Raw genomic sequence first — 19135 nt, 5'->3', positions numbered from 1 at the left:
ATATGGTTTACACATTCCTTCCATTTGAAAAACCTCATTAGTTTAAACTTTGTAATATTTTAAGCATATACAGTACAGTATATACTTGTCTTGTGCTGTCAAACAGTAAATACAAGCTACAGTGTGATGCTGAGCACGCCAATCAAAAAGAGATACTGCCCCCTAGTGTCCAAAAGGGGAATTTTCTATCAGTGGCGATAAAACGTTGAAAAGCTGTTGAATTCGGTAGGTTTTTAATCTGGACAAAAACTACAAATAATACGTCCATCCATTATATTTGCCACTTATCCTCACAAGGGTCTCGGGGAGTGCTGGAACCTATCCCAGTTGTCAACGGGCAGGAGGCAGGGTACACCCTAAACTAGTTGCCAGCCAATCGCAGGGCACATAGAAACAAACAGTCGCACTCACAATCACACCTAGGGACAATTTAGAGTGTCCAACTTATGTTGCATATTTTTTGGGATGGGGGAGGAAACAGGAGTACCCCGAGAAAACCCACACAAGCACAGGGACAACAAGCAAACTCCACACAGGTGGGTCCAGAATTGAACGCGGGACCTCAGAACTGCGAGCCCAATGCTTTACCCTCTCATCCACCGTGCCGCCCCAAATAACACAAAAAGTGTAAAATGTTAAAAAGATATCATTGTCAATGACAAATCATATTTGCTGGAAGACCATGCTTGGCATGGAACAACTGATACAATTAAACCACTGAGAAAAACGGAAGGCCAATTTATTAGCATTATTTTGGGAAGAAAGGACAGAGGGCAAAATTTAACTCATTCTATTTCATCTTGGTAAAAAGAAAAATAATTGTACTAAAAATAGATTTTAAAATGGTAATATTTTACACATTTGCTATACTGTACTGTTACAGTTCATACATACAACGACTGTATGTATAACATGGTCCATTGGTCCATTTTAAAAATCAAATGTGGGCCAAGAGCTCAAAACATTCCATTCCCGATCCACTGACAGCGCTGACGCTTGCCGTGTTTGGATCGCAAAATATCATCAGGTACCCCTTTTGTGTTCTATATAATAGCGATTATTAGTCTTACAGTCTGTAGGAGGAGCAGGTTTAATGAAGATGATGTGAAATTACAAGTTAGACAGAGAGATCCCAAATGGAAGCAGAAGTTGCTTTCAAAAATTAAGTCAATAACAGGGACCTCATTCTCAGCAGGGTCAAAAATGGCATTAGAAAGTAACTAATAAAACAGGGCTCGGGCAGTTGTTTAGTGGTGAGATGGCAACAAATAAAGCAAGACACACCCCCCCCCCAAAAAAAAAAAAGTGACTGAAGTGACACTGCCTATATCATTTTTGTTTCCGATCCCAAATGAGAAGGTATATTCACACAACACACGTTGACAACTACATTGATTATTTATTATATATATTTTTTTTTTCTTAAAAAGTGATGAAAGAAAAACTGTTCCTCTAGAGCAGTGGTGGGAAAACCAAGGCCTGCGGGCCATAACCACCCCGTTGACCGTTTCAATCAAATATTGATACAGAATTGTCCAGATCATACCAAAATCATGACTACATTCATTGGACCTTGTCTGGAATGCCGAATGGTTCCACCAGGTGGTGCTGTAATTCCCACTGGTTCCACCAGGCGGCAGGTCTAGTGCCGCATTGCCTGTTCTGTTTCTACTCTACTTCCGTTCTGAACACTTGAACCACCAGGAGTTGACCAAAACGAAAAAATATCAACAGTAACCACGTAGTAGTGATTCTGACATGTTAAGAAACAAGTGAAGTAATGCACCCCCCCAACAGAGTAACCAGATTGTTTCTGAGTAAACCATGGTTGTATACTGATGACTCAAAGATTCATTTCTCAAACACTCACAAGCATTTTCCAAAACAACATAACTTGCTGATATTTCTATTGTGGAAAGAAAAGGAACTCGGAGGTGAATCTACAATGCACAGTGACGGTGCAAAACCATAAAAGTGTAAAGAAATGCACAATTTCACTATACGGACGACAGGAATTTTCAAATGAAACAATGCTTGCGGGAGAATGTTATTGCCTTCTATGCATAAGGTGTACTTGCTTCCATTATAATAATTACAATTCATAATTAGACTTTTTAATAGCCCATTTACTCAGCCCATGTTAAAGAATAAGTTTTGGGTATTTTTTTTTTTTAATTATCCGCTATCATTTATTCTTATTTAAAGATGAGTTTTCAACTGAAGACTGTTATATGTAGTTTAAAAAAAAGTGCAAAAAACCCCCATTTTTTTTCTAAACGGACAAACCGTGCTTAATTGATAATCATGACTAAAATATTGATCTAATCATGTTTATTATTTCAGCCATAAATGTACAGCCCTACTATGAAGATGATACTGTTCTATAATAGTGAAATTTACAGAATCTTTCTCTCTCCTACCTTGCTATGTGACATACATAAGAGTAGAAAGTTGTGCAAAAGTCTTGTAGTAATTGGGAACTTTTATTTACAGCTAAATAAAAAAAAAAAAAAAACTAAAAAAAAAAAAAAGCTAGTTCAGTTGGAACTTGGCACTTTGTTGCACACCTCCAGAATGTCTTCCTGCAATTTCTTTACGGACGCCACCACCAGTTGGAACCTTTCCTGGAAGCTGCCGTTCCCCTCCACGAGCCAAGCGGCCTGTAGCTCTCTGTTCAAGGCCAGGAATTCATCCAGCTGTTTCTGCACCTCCGCTTGCTCCTCAAGCTCAGCCTCCAGCGCATGTCTAGCGCACACCTCAGCCTCGTGAGCCCGACGGAGCTCCGTAATGGACGACTCCATTCTGAGCATCTCCTGGATGTGGGGAAAGGACAATAGTTTACAATGTGGGCTCATCAGAGTATCAGTGGATGAATGAATTAAAAGCGACAATGATCCACTCCTGATTCATGCTTCAAACAAGTAATTTCCTTATACGAGGATGCCTCGGTTCTCGACCACATTCTGTTCCAGAAAACAGTTCGAGAAGTGATTTGTTCGAAAACCGAATCAATGCTTCCCATTACAATGAATGGAAAAAGAAATAATGCGTTCCAAGCCTAAATAATTTGGCTTTTTAAACCATTTATTTTAGCTTTTCCTGATAATAAACTGGATAGTAGAAATACATGTAAAGTTTAAATACTTTACATAATAAAATAATTTAAGAAATGTATTTTTTTGCTTAAAATGTATGCTTTAACAGTAGAGTACGCTAGGCTGGGAGTGCATTGCCGTATCTGTAGCGACTCGGCTCTAAAGGATAAAAACCTATTGTCTGTGTATTTATGGGAGAACTGGAAGAGTATCTACCATAATATCAATATCTGCTGAAAAAAAAAGAAGACAACAAAACCTTAATAATGGGTTCCCATTTTCGTGTTTATCTTATTTACTCGTGGCTCCTGGCATGTTTCTGCTTTTTAAAAATATTTTTAGTTTGTTTACATCATGTTTATTTATTGTTGGTGAATTACTATTTAACTAATAGTTAAATATTCCAATCCACATTATTAAAGACTTTGGAAGGTGGGGGAGTTTTGGCAAGTGAAAATACTGTACATAAAAAAAAACCACACACACAGAACAATTATAAAATATGAGATAGTCTTGACGTTTTTTTCAGTTTCGCGTTGACTTCCCACGGCCCACCTGGATGTCCGGAGGACGTTTTCTGTGACATTGGTCCTCCTTCAACAGGACGTTGGGCGGTACGGAGAAACAACGAGCGACCAGCAGCTCTTCTATCGACTCCGACAGCTTCTTGAAGCGCTCGCCGATAAACGCTTGGAACTTGCGGCTACTCTCCCTAACTTGGACCGCGAGCTGCTCTTCCGTCGTCGCTCCCGACGCAGAGTGGCTCAGCTGTCGCACGCACACTTTCTCGACGACGCTCAAAATGTCGCTCAGAGAATCCAAAAAGGCGCTGGAGAGGCGAAACATGAACGTTTGCGGCGTAAAGCCAAAAAACTGAGACTCGTATAATTCTAAAGTAGATGTGGGGAGGACGTCTGTCCCCTCACAGGTGCCTCCCTCGACTTCCATCTTTTTTTAAAAAATATTTTACGTATCCCGCTTTTTTCTTCTTCGTCGTCTTTTCTTCTTCTTCCTTTTTTCTTCTTCAAGTTTACTGGCAGATTACTGCTCTTTCGAATATACTGCCACCTATTGTACAGGAGCACAGAAGCGTGTGCCGTATGTCGCCACTATACAGTTACAGTATACTGTAAAAATAAATAAACAAATACATGAATAATAAAACCAATACATACATTAAAAAACTACATCTTTTTAATTGAGCCTATATGACGAAGCAAATCGTATTCATATTTTCCTATTGGTGAAATTCTTATCTGATTACAACTTTTTTACACTCGTATTTGATTCTTCATAGTAACCTAGCATTAATTCTATTTCAGTGGTTCTCATTATCCATTTAAATGTTTACCTACAAGAATATATATTTAGATTTAATTTAATTATTTATTATTTTATTACAGGTCTAACTAAACAACAAACACATTCCTCATTCTTCTGAGGCGTTAAAAAATCTATCCATCGCAGTACAAATTATATTATTTTTACATTATTTTTTATCTAAATATCATGATTCGTAAATTTCCCAATTTTCGCTCAGATTAGTCCCCCAATTGTTTCTTTAATACAGTAAATATAACTTCAGGGCACTATTATTTTCTCTAGTTTAATAATTGCTTTTGCCTTTTTTTCTTTTTTTTTTTTTTTGCTTCCGTCTTTCATTTTGTCAGTATGATAATCAAGTTTACATTAAAGCTGCTATTGTCCCGTTTGATTTTGGGCCCAAGTTTCAATTTCATTTTCTGTTATTTCCCTTTGTATGACCAATTCCTTTTGTGTTTATTCAATGTTGATGTCAAGACATTTTTTAACAACAAAATACTCCATAAAACAATACAAATGGGCGATTGATTCGGGCATGTGACCGGAAAACGCTTTGTAAATGACGGCATAATGCCATAGAAAAAAAAAAAGCAAAACAAAAAAAATCCCACATGCTACCTCAACTCTTCTCAAGATAAGCCACCTTTAATTCACTACGTATTCACGGTCTCATACCTGTTTAATTAATCTTAATATTGTGTACCTATTTCATTCGGCTTAATATTGTGTTGCGTTGTTTGAGCAGTATAATATGCCCCAACATTGTAAGCCATTTTTTTTTTTTTTTTTGCGGGACGGAAAGGGCCCCAAAAACGGATCTCACCCCTCCCAAATCTATGATATTAGCATTGTCCTTGATCTCTGATCCCTAATGTGTGAATTCGAATGCCTAATTCATGATTTCAGTGCACCTCGTTTGTTACTTTTTCTTTATTACAAGATTCCCGGTTTGTTTTTGTGTGTGTTTTTTTTTGTTTGTTTGCATTCTGTTCAATAAAGTTTAATATTTTCAATCCAGGCGTCACGCATGACGTCGCTGTGAAACACGCCCCCTCTCGGCCGGAAAAGGAACATGCACGGTTGGTGTCACTTCCTCCATGGTCAGTGGTCCTTTTTCTCGGCTTGTCTCTTCCCAGCGGCTTTTGGTTTCCACACGTGTAGGCTTCTCCTATGTGAATCTCGCTTTCCCGAATCCGCGTGTAAGCTTACCCCTTTGTCACGTGCCATTGTATGCCACCTTCACCTCTACCGTGCTAAGCGCGGGGCTGCTCGTATGACGAGAGGGCAAAGAAGATAGGGCTGTGGAAGTTTAGCCGGCTGTTGTTAGCATCGTGATGCTAGCTCGCCGTCCAGCGTCCACTTTTTTTTTTTTTTTTTTTGCTAACGCTAGCTAGATAGCAACCGCGAAAAGGGCGAGAATTAGCGCGGCTAGCTGTACTCTTGAAGATAAATGACATTTTAAATCGCGGTACGGTCCTCTCTCCAGGTGTGAAGACGGAGAAACCGGCAAGGATGGGGGCTTATCTGTCGCAACCGAACACGACCAAGACCTCCTCAGATGGCGGCAACAGCACCATGAGCTACGGCTTCTCCGCCATGCAGGGCTGGCGAGTTTCCATGGAGGTGAGTGGCCTAATGAAAGGCAACCTTGTCAGTCGGGTCATGAATTTATCTTTTTTCTAATTTAGACTGTTGAAATTCGCACCAAAAGTCTGTATACACTCAGGATACTTTCATAGATTTACCATGACATTGCAGCATACAGTCTTTCAGTCGATATCCTATATTGTACACAACATTTAAGCTCACACAGTTGGTATTTGTTTGTGTGTGCAACAGGATGCTCACAATTGTATCCCAGAGTTTGACGAGGACACCGCCATGTTTTCTGTGTATGATGGACATGGAGGTAAGTGTTGTCAAACATTGTTTACATTTACTATAAGCACAATCATGAAAACGGTTGTTGAAATATTAGAAACACTACTCAATGCAATAATACACCCTGCTGTTAATCATAAGCATAAATTAGTACCCTATTTTTGCATTCACTATGTAGAGATAAACTGTAGCTTCGTCCTGCTTTTGACCATTATTATGTATATCTATAATATGAATTTGTTAATATTTGCCGGAACCTGTGTTTTTTTTTTTTTTTTTTTTTTTGCAGTGGGATATAAGTGCCAGTCAGTTTGTATTTTCATTCAAAAACATAAGTAGTGAAAGAACACTTGAGTTTGTACTGCGATGGATAGATTTTTAACTCCTCAGAAGAGTGAGGAATGTGTTTGTTGTTTAGTTAGACCTGTAAAAATCATATTGATGAATTTTTATACAGGAAAATAGTGGCGAATGTAAATTTAACTAAATAGTCTTTTTATATAATTGTTTGATTTTCATTATGGCTCATCTTGTAAAGAAATATATTTTCTATATATATTTTCTAATGTGTTTTTTCTTGGAAGTTATTAGTTGTCAAAGAGGCAGATAACGAATACTGGTGGCAGATCTGATAATCATTTCCAACAAAAGGGAAAATATTGGTGTCAACAATTTGATGTTTAAAACTTGCAAAATGTGCAGGCATCAGCATCATGTCTTAGCGAGTTAAATGAAAAGAAATATAAATCAATATGTTCCTTAGCTTTTTTTTAAGGTAATTAACATTTTCCGAAATGTAATTATAACTACATTTGTAATCTTTTACTTATCTTTTTTATTAAGTTGAAACATAAACAAAAGGAGCTTTCAGGGTCAGCAGCATATCTTATGAAGTCATCTTAATATTTAAATCAATTTCCCTGAAATTTAATCAGTTTTAAATTGATCGCTTAGCAATCGTCTAATTAAAAATAAAAAAAGGAACCGCACATGGCGCCGATATGCATCAAAATGTCGAATATTGACAGAAATTATTGGCGTGGTTGATAACCTTGTAGAACTTTTGTTTACTTTTGTCTTGCTTCTATCACCATTCCTGAGATTTTATGAGCTTCTCTTCCATTTTAGGAGAAGAGGTGGCTCTTTACTGTTCAAAGTACCTTCCTGATATCATCAAGGAGCAGAAGACCTACAAAGATGGCAAACTACAGAAGGTTGTGGGTTTCCAAAAATGACATTTTGAAATAGGGGCTCCTCACTTGAGTTCACTGACAGACCAGTTTGTCTGTGTGTCGTCGTCAGGCGCTGGAGGATGCCTTCTTGGCCATCGACTGCAGAATCACTTCAGAGGACGTAATCAAGGAGCTAGTGCAGATCGCCGGGCGTCCCATAGAGGAGCCATCTACGAAAAAAGTGGCAGATGAGGATGATGGTTAGTGCACCTTCAGCTCTCACTATTTATCGTTGACCATCCTGCTAGTGTTAATATTTCTCTCCATACTGTCTTTTCTGCTCTTTGTACAGTGGACACAGAGGAGGCAGCTTTACTCTATGAGGAGGCCACTATGACCATTGAGGAGCTGCTTGTTCGCTATGGACAGAATAAGAACGCAAGCAAGCAAGCCGCTGTGAGCAGGTAAGCTTGTTTTCTCTGTCTTTGGAATTATAATTTTATGACTATTGAAGGAGTCTTCAATGGTCAAAACGCCCATCCCCTGCAGCCGGTCACAGCGCAGCGAAGGATGATGGAGCACTTCCTGGCTGCCAGAAGCTTACATACACTATGCAAAAATACACATTCATTTATTTATTCATTTATTTATTTATTTGTCCTACTGTCTGAAGTCAAATCAGACTAAACCTCTCCTGTTTCGCATTAGTCAGGATCACCCAAATCATTTGTTTGTTCAATACCACAATAATGAAAAATAACAGGATAGTTTGGTGGAAAATTCTAAATTATTTTATTTAAGGTCAAAAGTTTACATACACAAAAAGCACTGCCTCTATAAAGAACCTGGGGAAGCCCAGATGATAATGTCATGGCTTTCTGATAGGTTCACTGGCAACATGAGAGTTAATTGATGGCACCTAGGGATGTATTTAAGGCTACACCTCAATTACTCTACTCCATGTTTGAAATAATAATGATAATAGTAAATAAAAAGAAGTCAGAGAAAGAATTGTGGAGGTTTGCAAGTCGAGCTCATCCTTGGGTGCAATTTCCATATGCTTGAAGGTGGGACGTTCATCTGTTCAAACAATTATACGTAAGTATAAACATCATGTGAATGTCCAAACTTCACAACGCGCCGGAAGGAGACGGTCGCCATGTCTCAGAGATGAACCCATTTTGGTACGAAATGCGAACATTAGCCCCAGAGCAAAAGCTAAACACCTTGTGAAGATGCTGAATGAACCTCTTAACAAATTGTCATTATCCAGAGTGACATGAGTGCCCCACTGACATGGTCTGTAAGGCCACCCGCCGAGAATGAAGCCATTACTTCTTAAGAAACATAAAAATGTCAAATTACAGTTTCCAAAAAGTCACCAAGAAAAATATCTTAACCTTTGGAGACATAACACACACACACAACCGCTCAAAGAGGACTGGGATAGGATCCAGCACTTCCACGACCCTTGTGAGGATAAGCGGCTCAGATAATGGATGGATGAGTAACATTTAATATTTGGTAGCATATCTTTTACTTGGAATAACCGACTTGACATCACCAGACTTGCATTTTTTCATTTGCAATGTTTTTCTCTTTCGGTTCTTGTTTTTATTTGGGGATGTCTCACCTCAGTCTCGTCTTTTACTTAAAGCCCCTACTGAAGCGTTTAACATCTCAGCATACACATAATTTGTCCATATTGATGGGATCTGATCCCCTCTTACCGTTTTGTGTTCAGCATGTCCGCAAAGAAGGCATCTGGCCAGTCTCCGAAGGCCTCTGGACACAAAGGGGAAGGTGAGGAAGGACCAAAGAAGGAGGAGGCTGTGAATGGAGAGGTGGAGGAGGAGAGCAACGGGATGGAGAAGGGCGGCGACGACGCGACATGCGCGCCCAAGCCGCGGCCGTGTCGCAGAACAGTCAACGATGAAGCCAGCGGTGCAGGTCGAGACCGCCGGATAACAACCAACCTTTTTGGGCCTCATTCGAGTGCATTTCAATATTGATAACTTTTGTCCTTATTTCACTACTACAGCAGCAGCTGACTGCGGCAGCTCAGGAAGCTCCAATGGAGAAGAAAAGGTCAGGAAAACAGAGGTAGACGCTGGCCCCTCGTGTTCTTCGTCCTCCAAAACTGAAGGCGATTCCAAGTCCAGATTCTTCGATGACAGCGAGGAGTCTGAGGAGGAAGGAGAGGACGAGGAAGAGGAGGATGAGGAGGACACCGATGAAGAAGTAAGGCAACAAAGTTGTAGTTTTTGGATTCATGGAGACAATACAAGTACACAATGTTTTTGTTTAGGATGGCAGTGAAGAGGGGGAGGAGGCTGACAGCAGTGAGCTCGAAGAGGAAGATACCGAAGAGGGCGAGGAGGATTCTGATGATGAGGATGTGGAAGAAATGAGTCTCCCTGGGATAGACGGCAAGGAGGAGGTGTGTACCTGGAGGAAACATTGAAATGTTACATTTTTTTTAAAGGACAAACCAAATCCATCTGCTGCCGCTAATGTTGGAATGTTATTTTGCTCATCATAATGCACCACACATTTGCAATGGAAGACTGATCTGGTGTGCTGGCTGGTCAGTCTAGAACTTGGTCTTTTTTTTTTTTTTAAACAAAGCAAGGATGTCCCTGAAAAAGACATTGCTGGATGGTATCATATGTTGTTCGGAATTCAGTATGTACCCTTGAGCATGAATCATGTAAGATTCCCATGCCTTGGGCACGAGCAGATGATGGATTTTGAATTTTGCACTGATAACAGTCCAAATAGTTCTTTTCTTCTCAGGCCTGGAGCACATGACATTCATGATTTCTAAAAACAAATTGAAATGTGGACTCGTCAGACCACAGCATAATTTTCCACTTTGCGTCATTCTATCTCAGAAGAGCTCGAAGCTGGCGCCGTTTGTGGGTTTCGCTTTGCATGCTAGTGTTAATGTGCCAGTTTTTAACGCAACGCTTTCTTTCTGAAGGATGGAAGGTTAGGGGCATTCAATGTTAGTTTTTGGCCTTGCTGCTTGCATGGCTGTTTCTGAATCTTTTGATCTTCTTCTTTTCCTTTCAGCTTGTCCCGTTAGGGGTAGCCACAGCATGTCATCTTTTTCCATCTAAGCCTATCTCGTGCATCTTCTTCTCTAACAACCACTGTCCTCATGTCCTCCCTACAACATCCAACAACCTTCTCTTTGGTCTTCCTCTTGCTCTTTTGCCTGGCAGCTCCATCCTCAGCATCCTCCAACCAATATACTCACTCTCTCGCCTCTGAACATGTCCAAACCATCGAAGTCTGCTCTCTCGAATCTTGTCTCCAAAACATCCAACTTTGGCTGTCCCTCTAATGAGCTCATTTCTAATCCTATCCAACCTGGTCACTCCGAGCGAGAACCTCAACATCTTCATTTCTGCTACCTCCAGTTCTGCTTGTGAATCTTTTGATATGAATTTAAAAACTGTTGGGCTATTTGCTCCTGGAGTTGATTGCAAAGACGTGAACCCCGTCCCATTATTGCTTGTGAACAACTGGGGCATTCAAGGATGTTACTTTTATACCCAATCTTGACACCCACTTTTCCAACTAACCTATTCACCCGTGAAAATTTCCAAACAGTTTTTTTTTTTAAAGCATTCCTCAAATTTCCCCATCTCAACAATTTTGGAAAGTGTTGCAGGCATAAAGTTCAAAATAATATATATATAATATTTCTAAAAAGCAATCATTGAGGTGTTGATTGTCCTTGTTTATGAAGAAGCTTTTAAAGTGGTAATTCAGCTGTTCTTTTTTTTGTTGTTTTTTTTTTGGGTTGGGGGGGGATTTCTAGCCGGGCTCAGACAGTGGTACCACTGCTGTTGTGGCTCTGATCCGAGGGAAGCAGCTGATTGTTGCCAACGCCGGAGATTCTCGCTGTGTGGTCTCCGAGCGAGGTTAGTGATACGTAAAAGTTCATTCAACTAACCCCTACGGCCCAAAGTTTTGCTTTTCTGTTATTAAACACTTGAATGTGTGGCTCTTAAGGTGTTGCAAGTCAAGTGTTCATGACCAGACTGTTTGAAATGTTATCTTCTGTGACTGTAGTGTATCAAATGTAACACAATATCTGGCTTTGGCGCAGGCAAAGCTGTGGACATGTCTTACGACCACAAGCCTGAGGATGAGCTGGAGCTGTCTCGCATTAAAAGGGCCGGAGGCAAAGTAACCATGGACGGACGGGTCAACGGTGGACTGAACCTATCCAGAGCCATTGGTATGTATGGATGTGTACATGAGCCACTATACTGATACTCATAGGCCCCAAAATAATGGACATCTAGGATACCCAATAATAATATTTGCAATAGACTGTGACTGGTGGAAAATAATATCAGCTGATACTGTATATGAAAAAGAAATAACATTAATAGACACAGGATGTATCCTGTAACTTGAACTATTCATAAAGTACTCAACATATGATTCAAGACAAAGGAACAGAACACTACTAGGTCAGTAAAATATCTTAATTTTAATCTTAATATTAATTTGATATTTTTCTAGGTTTTAAAGATTTCCTTGTGCAACCACTGACTATTTGCTAATGTTATTGAAGTTAAACTATGAGGCACGTTGAGATGAGCTGTTGAAAGCATGTTTAGGAAGGTTTTTGCTATAAAAAATAACTTTGACGTGAAAAAGCAACTCCTGGGGTCATCTTTGTAATGTAGGAGCGAAACTCAAGTGCTTTATTTTACAAAGATGCAACATACACAACTTTTAAAACACTGAATAAAGCTCTTATATTAGAAAACAGCAGGCAGGGGATTTAACAGTAATATCGCCATATATCTGTTAATATTCCAAAGATGCAACTTAGACAGTGTTAAAACATTAATACACAATTGTATTTAAAAAAAAATCACTGCAAAAACATTTTACTTTTGTACTCAAGTGGATTTCTGTTTGTAATTTTATTTGCACTGAAAGGTGGTGAATCCCATCTTCTACCGTTACAAGTTTTGTTTTTTTATAGTAGTGTCTGTACTATTGCCATGTCCGATAATAGATTACAAGGCTCCATTTTTTTTATTATTTTTTTTAACACTGTATTGATAAAACATTGATTATTATTGCAATTTGCACCGTAGAGCAAGTCATTGGTTACCATAAAAGCTAACCAGGACAATTGTGACGGTAACAGTATGATGCAGTGCAGTTGTACATGAATCCAAGTGCACCTAAGAAAGCACAAACTTGAAAATCTGTCACCTGCATTGCGATATTTGGGTAAAAGGTGGGTGGCGCCTCGACCTGTTGCTAGTTAAAAGCACACTTGGACAATTTGGGCTTTACTTACTTACCAGAAAAGTTGCTAAGAAGTCAGACTACCTGTGGAAAATCCACACAAATGTGAGGAAAACATGTAAAGTCCCAAGCTTTGATTCGAACCCTGAACCTGGGAAAAAAAACAAAAGTTTTTAATGAGCGGACATGAAGTTTCTTTGTGAGCATGGAGGAATTTTAATATTACTGGATTGGCTAGGAACAATTTTGTTACTGGCTTTCTGTGAGTCATTGTAGGTTCATTTTGAATCCCCCTCTGTCATAACCAAAAACAGTTACTGGCTTTAGAACCTCAATAAATCATACAAGATCCCCCTTAAAAGAGTTCTAAATTAATCAATGGATTATATTGCTCGTCTGCTGTCTTCTGTGATCTCAGGCGATCATTTCTATAAGAGGAACAAGGTTTTGCCCCCAGAGGAGCAGATGATTTCGGCTATGCCCGACGTGAAGGTTCTGACGCTCAACGACGACCACGACTTCATGGTCATTGCCTGCGATGGCATCTGGTGAGAAGCTTTCCTGTTGCCGCGGCGATTTCTTTTCACCCGTCGCTGAGCCTCGCGTTCTCCTCCGTGCACACAGGAATGTGTTGAGCAGTCAGGAGGTGATCGATTTCATCAGCAAGAGGATCAAACCAGATCACAACGGCGTTGCCAGACCCCTTTCGTCCATTGTGGAGGAGGTGAGCAAATGCATTAATAACATATCACACAAGCACAGCTTAATCCAGTCCATTAAATGTTAATTGACCGTCAGAGATGTATTAATTGAATAATGCGGTTTTTATTGTGGGTGTTTGCAGTGTTGTCAAACTGTTCTGAGAATGTCTTAACGCACAGGTGTGAAACTCAAGGCCTGGGGGCCATATCCGGCCCACCACATGATTTTATGTCACCCATGAGGCCAATCGTGTAATTCAACTTCCATGATTCTTGTTTAAATCTGTACCAAAATTTCAAATTGTCATATCTTAAATCATGGCGTTGAGGTATTGCAAGCGTTTTTATGTTACCAAACATCAACAGTAGTTGAAAAATCCATTACCCTTCATTTCTGATACAAAAAGTAATTCATAAATTTCACGTTTTTATGGTTTCATTGTCATAACGGCCCTTTGAGGGAAATGGGAACTACAATGTGGCCCGTGTCAAAAATTAGTTTGACACCCCTGCCTTAACGTTTTAGAACCATTTCCAAAAGGACTCTTGACTAACTTTTTTTTTTTTTTTTTTTAAACAGGAGAACATGACTTGCAAAGTAAATATTTACATTTCCTCTCGTTTTTAACTGTATTACTGATAAAGGACGGTGTTTTAAATTCACATTTTAGTGTCCAAGTTTTGACACAAACATACACAAGTTGTACATCATAAATAGTAGAAAGATAGAGTTAATGTTTAAGCCACACTGCCAGTATTTTAAGCAAAAAAAAATGTTTCACAAATTTGCAGCTCATTGAATTTTTTTCTTCCTGAAATGCTTCAGTCTGGTCCACTCGGGCAGCCATAAACAGACTTTTTTTTTTTTGTCCATTTTTGCCACAACTGTTTTCTCGCAAAACAAGTTGGCCTCATTATTAGAATGTTTCGTAAAACTTTTATGATTTGTGTTATCTCTCCTTAGCTGCTGGACCATTGTTTGGCCCCAGACACATCTGGAGACGGGACAGGATGCGACAACATGACCTGCATGATCATCACCTTCCGACCACACCCCTGCCTCGCTCAGACCCTGTCAGATGACACAAAAAAGAGGAAGCATCCCGAGGGGGAGGGCGACGAAGAGGAAAAGGAAAAGGCGGCCGACGGGCGAGCCGAGCCCGAGAAGAACGGGAATGAGAACAAAAAGCCCAAAAGTGACCAAAGCTAAGGGGGGAACTGTTGGGGCGCAGAGCAGCTGGTCACCAGAAATGAAGTCCTGACCTCACGCGACACTCTCTTCACACTGAAACAGAATGCGTTCTGTTTTGGGCGGATCCTTACTTTGAATTCACCCACTTCGGTTGTTTCTGTCCTTCCGCTCGTGTTGGAAGGACCCCCGCCATTCACTGGCACCTAGAGCAGCTTGTCTTTTCCCGAGCTACGTTTGTAACACGCTTTTGGTTGATTCCTGCCCCCTTTTATCGTCCTGGCTTTTGCACACTTTACTTTTCGTGGAAGCTTGAGCTTACTTCTTGTTTCTGTTCACAACGTTTTAGTTTTCTCCCAACACCTGCACGATGATCCTCGGGTGTTAACACAGCGGTCACCGCTTCTGCCAAGTGCCATAAAAGTTGTGACTTGTATGTATTTGCGCATCGTGAGACCTTCGGAAGGCAGAGGGCAGAGGCCATGTTTGCTCTCGGGGGCAGTGATGAGACCAATTGCGTATTTTGAGTTCAGTGCTGCAGTGGATAGGTTTTCTTCAGTTTACATCGACATTACTCTGCCCCAACTCCCCTCTTTTTTTTTTTTCTTCATTCCTTCTTCATCGTTTAAATGTCTCGTGCAGCCTGATTGCCAGAATTTCAGGAACTAAGAAAATATTTTATATCGCCCAACACCTTACTTCCATCCAGAGACACACATTACATCACACTTTTTTTTTTTTTTTTTTTTTTAGATTAGGGATTATTTGAAGTAAAGACAATTTTTACCTTAATAGTGGTAATCATAAAATATGTGGAGACAGCACCAAGTCAGTTTTGAGTGGTAAGATTTGATTGTGTTTAGAATTTTTTACAGTAATCTCTCCACTCATTGTGACTGTAAGTTTGGTTACTCCTGTACATAGCTCCCCCCACTTCCAGTCCTTGTACATGAAGATAAAAGATTGTTTTTCTTTGTAATTGTAAGTCAATGTAACATTTTCGGTGCATTCTCTTGACACCAGTATGTAAGTACGTTCAAATAAATTTTTTTTTTTTTTTAAATAACCAACCCCTTTTTTTCTTATAGTAAACGGAAAGTTGACCGAAACTTTAAATTCATTAGCTTCTATTTCTCGAAAATTCTTTCGGGTAAAGATAGGAAGCAAAACATTTAAACAGGTGTTACATTTATCAAATAACAAATGTAGACTACGCACACATGGACAGAATTATTGATTACTGTAATTCCCGGCCTACAGAGCGCACCTGGTTGTAGGCCTCACCCAGTATATTTGACAAGGGAATACCATTTGGTACATACATATGCCGCAGCTGTGTAAAAGCCACAAGTGCCCACATTGAAACATGAGATATTTACAAAGAAAGACAGTACACAGAGAGTTTAACGCTAGCGATGCTGTGCTAATGCTAGTGCTTAAAGGGCCCGTTTAAAAAAAAAACGGTAAAAATCATTGAGTAACACGCTAGTGCAGCGCTAACAGGGCCGGACCGTTTAAAGTCACTTTCTCGGCACATATATTCCACCAGTCTCGCCACATAAACTGCAGGGTTGAAACCATACGAAAATGTCGGGGCTTATAGGCTGAAAATTACAGTCCTTATTGTTTGTGAAATACAAAACAACCCCGGACAAAAGTGGTATGTTTATAAGAACCAATGAAAAGAGGTTGCTTTTGAATTGTGGTTCAGTAGGATTAATTGAGAAAACAAATTAATGAAAGGCCTGGATAAAAATGATTGCAACCCTCAAAAAGATTGAATTAGAGGAAGGTAAGGAGAGAGAGAGAGAGAGAGAGAGTTGTTTTCAGGAGATTAGAAACAGCATCGTGGACGAGCATGTGCGGCATAAAGGCTGTAAGGAAAAAAAAATATGTTGGACAGCTCACAAGTATAGATAGCGTGTCAGAGGTCATGGGTTCAAGTGAGAGCTCCGGCCTACCTGAGTGGTTTCCATGTTCTCTCTAAGTTTTTTTTGGGGGGGGGGAATAGGCCTATATTCCAAAAACATGTTAGGCTAACTGAAAAACTCAAACTTGTCCTCCATTGAAATGTAATCATGATTATGATTTAATGGATGAGTCTCCCTGCGATTGGCCAACGACCCTACCAGGCCTCCCTGACCTCTCACCCCAAATCTGACACATAAACCCTTTGATAACCTGGTTTAATCTAAATGTACAGCACACAGGAAGTAGTACTTCATTGCTCATCTTTTCAGGTCACTCAGGGGCGACGTAAGATTCAAGTCCTGCAGAGGGCAGCAAATTTTTTGAGGTGACAGAAAGGTGAATACTCAGACTAGAGCCCTCTGTGCTCATGAGGGCCCAACGTCACACAAGAGAGGGAGGAAATGACAAAATTTTGGAGTTGAACTACACTTTTCATTAACAATTTGGACTGCATATGAAAGACATGATTTTTTTGTGCATAATACAAATTTTAGTTCGGTACGGACACATTGAACAGGACACTGAAAAGGAAATGATAGTTTCCAGCAGAAGAAAGTCTTGGAGTATGAAAAACGCGAATTATGGTGTGGAGGAATACCATTCTTTCGTTGATTATTATAATTAATAATAATATTACAATTTGTCCATTTTTCCCTTTAAAATGTAATTCAAATGCATTTGTAGAGTTATTTAACCAATCAACTTATGTATTTAAGGTAATTGACCCATCTATCCATTATCCTAGCTGCTTATCCTCATAAGGGTCGAGGGAGTGCTGGAGACCATCCCAGCTATCTTCGGGCGGGGTGGGGGGGGGGGGTCAGGTTACACCCTGAACTGGTTGCCAGCCAATCACAGGGCACATTAAACAAATAAACAGTCGCACTGACACAATTACGGGGAATCTGGACTGTCCAATTAATGCAAGAGGAAACCAGAATGCCTGGAGAAAATCCACACAGGCACAGGATTTGAACCACGGTCCTTAGAGCCATGAGGCAGACATTCTAACCAGTAACTCACCGTGCCGCCTATTGTAAACCAGATACATAATGGTGTACATAATGCTGTAAATTTACAGTATGTAATATAACGTATTATGGAAAATTAACTTTCTGGCGGCACGGTGGCTCAGCTGGTAAAGCGTTGGCCTCACAGTTCTGAGGGCCCGGGTTCAATCCCGGACCCGCCTGTGTGGAGTTTGCATGTCCTCCCCGTGCCAGTGCGGGTTTCTTCCGGGCACTGCGGTTTCCTCCCACATTCCCAAAACATGGAACATGTGACCTGCGATTGGCTGGCAACCAGTTCAGGGTGTATCCTGCCTCTTGCCCGTTGACAGCTGGGATAGGCTCCAGACTCCCTGCAACCCTCGTGGGGATAAGCGGTGAAGAAAATGGATGGATGGAAAATATATGGTGTTTTTTTTTACTCTCATCTGTCTGTTTTCCATAAGTGCAAAAGTTTGCCTCCCTATTTTTCGCAGCCTTCCTTCCAGTCGGCAAGTGTTGAGCATGCTTGTCGCGATATTGCGATTGCTCTCTGCCGCTCCCCTTTGTGAGGATCGTTCTTACGGCAGGAACAATAGAAAGCGTGAGAGGAAACCTGCTGTCCTTGGAATCTAAAAATGTCAGCATGGACACACTCGCACAGACTTCCACATGCACACTTAAACAGGCAGGATGTTTTTTTTGTTTTTATTTTTGTGCTCACAATGTAGACTGGCACCTCAAGTGGTGATTCAACTGAGCCAGCCTTGACAGCATTGGTCCAAAGGACTCCCAAACTGGAGCAACGACCTCGAGCGACTGTAGTGTGAGTATAATGTTGCTCCGTCGAATAATTTCAAATTCTTCCATCCATTTTCTATATTGTTTATCCATACTTGGGTCGCACGAGAGCAGGAGTTGATCCATCCCGACCTTCAGCGAGAGGCCGACTTGGTTGGTCGCCAGCCAATGACAGGGCACATATCCACAATCAACCATTCACACACACATTCACACCTATGGACCCTTCACTGCCAGGTCATGGTCTGACCTGTCCCGGTGTGGAAAAGTCTTCTTGTGGTTAATGCGCATGCGAGTATATTAATGCGCGTATATTTTTTTCAGGTCCCGGCCGGTCTGAAACACCCCCATCCATGCTCCAACGTGTCATTCGACAACTTGCCGCTGAGTGTTCATGTTCGCTATGGACGTCTCAGAAAGACGAACACAGCGAACGTACATATATGTCAGGTCATGCCATTATCCAAAGCCGCTTGTCCTCACAAGGGTTGCGAGAAAGCTGGAGCCTATCCCAGCTAGCTTTGGGCGTAAGGCGGATTACACCCTGATCTGGTCGCCAGTCAGTCGCAGGGCAGATATCGACACCATCACTGAGCGGGAATCGATCCCATTCTGCCTGCACCAAAGGCAGCCGTGTGTACCACTACACCATCAGTGACTCCTCGTACATATATGTGGATATCTTTTTATCAACTTTTGTTTTAAAGTTAGGTTAGAATGGGTGTCAGGT

General features: G+C 40.6%; 2 protein-coding genes across 8 annotated transcripts; one reads left to right on the top strand and one right to left on the bottom strand.

The window, feature by feature from the left end:
* Positions 1-2316: 2316 nt before the first annotated feature.
* Positions 2317-4111, bottom strand: mis12 (MIS12 kinetochore complex component). Its single transcript, XM_061813975.1, has 2 exons — positions 3651-4111; positions 2317-2813 (listed from the first exon to the last, which is right to left on the bottom strand). The coding sequence occupies exons 1-2, from the start codon at positions 4041-4043 to the stop codon at positions 2538-2540; spliced, it is 669 nt and encodes a 222-aa protein (XP_061669959.1). The 5' UTR covers positions 4044-4111; the 3' UTR covers positions 2317-2537.
* An 885-nt stretch (positions 4112-4996) lies between these two features.
* ppm1g (protein phosphatase, Mg2+/Mn2+ dependent, 1G) lies at positions 4997-15705 on the top strand. 7 transcript variants are annotated; one of them, XM_061814728.1, is made up of 15 exons: positions 5005-5052; positions 5437-5518; positions 5905-6041; positions 6258-6327; positions 7428-7513; positions 7602-7731; positions 7824-7935; positions 9216-9421; positions 9513-9712; positions 9780-9911; positions 11301-11403; positions 11592-11723; positions 13176-13305; positions 13382-13481; positions 14423-15705. In XM_061814728.1, exons 2-15 carry the CDS (start codon positions 5491-5493, stop codon positions 14666-14668), a joined length of 1812 nt encoding a protein of 603 aa, XP_061670712.1. In that variant the 5' UTR covers positions 5005-5052; positions 5437-5490; the 3' UTR covers positions 14669-15705. The 7 variants fall into 7 exon arrangements, with proteins under 7 accessions (XP_061670708.1, XP_061670709.1, XP_061670713.1 ...); XM_061814730.1 differs by having other exon boundaries at positions 5018-5084; positions 5437-5497; XM_061814727.1 differs by having other exon boundaries at positions 5025-5084.
* The last annotated feature ends 3430 nt before the right edge of the window (positions 15706-19135 follow it).

The sequence above is a fragment of the Syngnathoides biaculeatus genome, chromosome 3 (genome assembly GCF_019802595.1).
Source record: "Syngnathoides biaculeatus isolate LvHL_M chromosome 3, ASM1980259v1, whole genome shotgun sequence".
Taxonomy (NCBI): Eukaryota; Metazoa; Chordata; class Actinopteri; order Syngnathiformes; family Syngnathidae; genus Syngnathoides; species Syngnathoides biaculeatus.
Note: the sequence above shows the minus strand (reverse complement) of the source record. Positions and strands in the feature narration are given on the sequence as shown.